The 3,610-nt window shown below is 35.2% G+C and overlaps 1 protein-coding gene across 1 annotated transcript; it reads right to left on the reverse strand.

The window, feature by feature from the left end:
• Nucleotides 1–318: 318 nt before the first annotated feature.
• On the reverse strand, nucleotides 319–966 carry LOC116006792 (E3 ubiquitin-protein ligase DZIP3-like). Its single transcript, XM_031247282.1, has one exon. The coding sequence runs from the start codon at nucleotides 964–966 to the stop codon at nucleotides 319–321; it is 648 nt and encodes a 215-aa protein (XP_031103142.1).
• Nucleotides 967–3,610: the final 2,644 nt, after the last annotated feature.

Below are 3,610 nucleotides of genomic sequence, written 5' to 3' on the forward strand. Positions count from 1 at the left end.
AAGTATACCAAAATAAATTTGAAAATACTATGATATCTTTAATTTATAAAAAAGTTTAAAATTTTTATTTGAAAGTATGTTTTGAGTGAATTCAGCCTCGTGACTCTAATGGGCAAAATACAATTATAGTGGTATTTAATTTAGACTAAGAAATGTTTTTTCTAATATTATGAAAAAACAATTATAAAAGCTGTCCAAAATTTTTCTCATTTTCCATTAAAAAACAAAATCATTTTTGCAATAATATTCTACAAACTCTAACGATGAATAATGAAATCCTGTTTCATAACAAATGCATGTCTTGAAGAAAATAGCAATTTAAGAACTGGAATCCGAGATTTTGCGACGGCAGAGAGGGCAAGAACGGCTTCTCTTGAACCAAGATGAGAGGCAGTCGTCGTGAAATGAGTGATGGGTGCACGGCATCACAGCCACATCTCTTCCCGCCTTTAACTCCTCCAAGCAAATAACGCAACAATTACCGCCGCCCTCCTCTATTCTCTTCCTCTTTAACGACTTCACTACGGACATTCCATCGGAGGCGGCGGGGGCGGCGCCATTATTTACTCCCTCCGCTGCCGCTCCGAAATCTCGATCCTCCTCGTAATCTCGTATGTGAACCGTGCGTATGTCAACCCCAAGATTACACTTAAACTCCCTTGCTTTCCCGATCACTTCGTCGAAGATTTCTTGGAGGATGTCGCCGTGAATAGGCCAGTAAAACGGCAATTCGGAGAAGATGAAATTGCCGCAGTCGACCTCCGACCCCTCCTCCAGCAACTCGTCTCCCACGCATACGGTTCGTGATTCTTCCTCGTATTCTCGGTCATCGTCGTCAGCTGTGTGGTGAGAGAAGCGGACGTGGATGTGAGACGCCGCAGAAGAGGCGCGGCGGCAATCGAACGAATCTGTGGGAAACGGCCGCACAGAATAGAATACGTCATAGTCGGAATAGTCTTCCGCCATTAATCCTTTCTTAGCTTCTTATTCGATCTTCTCTTCTCCTTCTGCGCACCTTAAATATAATTGCGGATTAGGACAGGTTGGCCTTGATGGGTAAATGGCTTGGTGATAACTGTGAAGTGTTTAGGTTAGAGGGTATAAGTAGGTATATATAAGTTTCTTAAATCCTTATTTGATTGGAACTAGGGTTGTGTAGGAAAAATTGAAAAAACTTTAGGGTTGGGACCAAAATATTTTAATCACATAAAAAATCAATTTGATAAATCTAATAATTTGGGCCATTTAAGATTATTTTTTGTTAAAGAATTGATATACAACAAAATATATATGAAATTTATTTGTAAGCTCATTTTATATAGCAATTTTTTATTAAGTTTTTAAATAAATTTTTAAAATATATTAATAAATTAAATTTATTACAAATAATTTTTTTTTTATGAAAATAAGTAATAAAAAAATTACTATAAATATTATATTATACGGAGTAGTATATTACGGAGTATATTGTAGTGTAAATGTATTAATTATTTTTAGTTGGAATTTAGAAATGAAAATTGAGATTTGGATTCATTGCATGGTGTATAAGTCTGTATAAAAAACTTGCATAAACTTTTATCAACTTTTTTATTTTAAAAAGTCTACAAAAGTCATTAAAATTCTAAATTGAATACATCCTTACAAACTTTCATAAGCAATTCATAACAATATTAAACACTAAAATTTATAGTTATAGAATTGTTCAAATAAAATATTTAAAAATATAATTACTTTTTCTTGAGAAATTAATATTTAAAAAATAATAATTACTAGTTGCATAAAATAAAAAAAATTAATAATATATATATATATATATATATATATATTATATTTGATATACTGCTAGGTATCAAGCAAAGAGCTATTATTTGCAATAACAATATGTGACTGCTAACAACAACAAGGTGCTTCTCTTTGTAGCCTCAAATTGCTATTGCGAACAATAGTTCACTATTCGTAATAGCATGTTGTTAAAAAGAAAAAAGAAAAAATATATTACGAATAAACATATGAATATTATGAAACATATAGTAAAAGTTGACGGTGATAGATAAAAAATTTTTTAGAGGAAGATAGATGCTCTGTTCATGTATTTAGGAGAAAAAGTTTAGAAGTTAGGGATAAAAAGTTCATAGAAAAAAAATCAAAATATACAAGCAACAATGAAATAAAAATAATATTATTTTGAATTTTTAGAGGAAGATTGTAAAGTTTAGGAGAGAGAAAAAAAATTGGTAGAGTTTAGGTATGTAGAAAATATAGGATAATGAAGAAAAAATAATTTATTGAATTTAGGTATAAGATTTATAAAGTTTAAAATTTTAAATAAGGAGAAAAAATAGAGTTTAAATAGAGAGAGATAGAGAGAGAGAGAGAGAGAAAACTTCAGTGTTGGTAGAAAGAAAATTTTGAAATCTTGGAGTTGGGGGTTGGATTTCAACTATTTATATTTGAGAAGGAAAAGTATATAAAAGTCTACAAAAGTTCTAAAATTAAAAATCCTTACAAATTCATAACTTTTTGAATACCACATGACTTTTAAAGATTCTTGAAAAGTTTTAATTGAATACCATGACTTTTAAAAACTCTTTAAAAATCTTGATTGAATACCGCATGACTTTTAAATACTTTCTAAAAGTTTGAATTGAATAACTCCAAACTTTTAAAGTTCATAAAAGTCTTTAAAATTCTATGAAAGTTATGATTAAATACACCCCTAAGAACGAGAATTCGCCACCGCGGCGGTGGCAGCAGAAATCTTGCGTCGGCAGAGAGGGCAGGAAGGGCTTCTCTCCAGCCAAGATGAAAGGCAGTCGTCGTGAAAAGAGTGATGGCTGCAAGGCATCACAGCCACATCTCTCTCCCGCCGTTAACTCCTCCAAGCAAATAACGCAACAACTACCGGCGCCGTCCTCTATTATCTTCCTCTTTAACGACTTCACTATGAAACCGCCATCGGAGGCGGCGGCGGCACCATTTACTCCACGCGCCGCCGTTCCGAAATCTTCATCATCATCCTCGTACGTTTCTTGAACATCGTCGGAACCTCGTATTTGAACCGACCGTATGTCAACCCGAAGATCACACTTAAACCGCAACGCTTTCTCGACCACCTCGTCGGCGATGTTAAGGACGGTGTCGGCGTCAATAGGCCAGTAACACAGCCCTTCCGAGAAGATGAAACTCCGACATTCATCTCCCGATTCCTCCGCCAACACGTCGTCGCTCAGGCATATGGTTCGTGATTCCACCTCGTATTCTCCATCGTCGCTGTCGTCAACTGTGTGGTGAGAGAAGCGGACATGGAGGTGAGACCGAAACGCCGTAGAAGAGGCGGCGCAAGCGAACGGAGCATCATCTTCTCCGACGGTGGGATACGGCCGTACAGAATAGGTTGTGAGATAGTCGGAATAGTCGTCAACACCACTCTCCTCCATTAATCCTTTCTTCTTCGATCTTCTTCAATTCTCTTCTGCGCAGCTTAAATTACGGATTAGGAGACGTTGTTTCCTAAATCCTGATTTGACTTGAACTTGAGTTTTAACGGAAACTTTCTTGAACCTCAAGGTACTAGAAATCTTAGCTTATCTTATAGTTTGTATTTTTATAG

The sequence above is a fragment of the Ipomoea triloba genome, chromosome 15 (assembly GCF_003576645.1).
Source record: "Ipomoea triloba cultivar NCNSP0323 chromosome 15, ASM357664v1".
Lineage (NCBI taxonomy): Eukaryota > Viridiplantae > Streptophyta > Magnoliopsida > Solanales > Convolvulaceae > Ipomoea > Ipomoea triloba.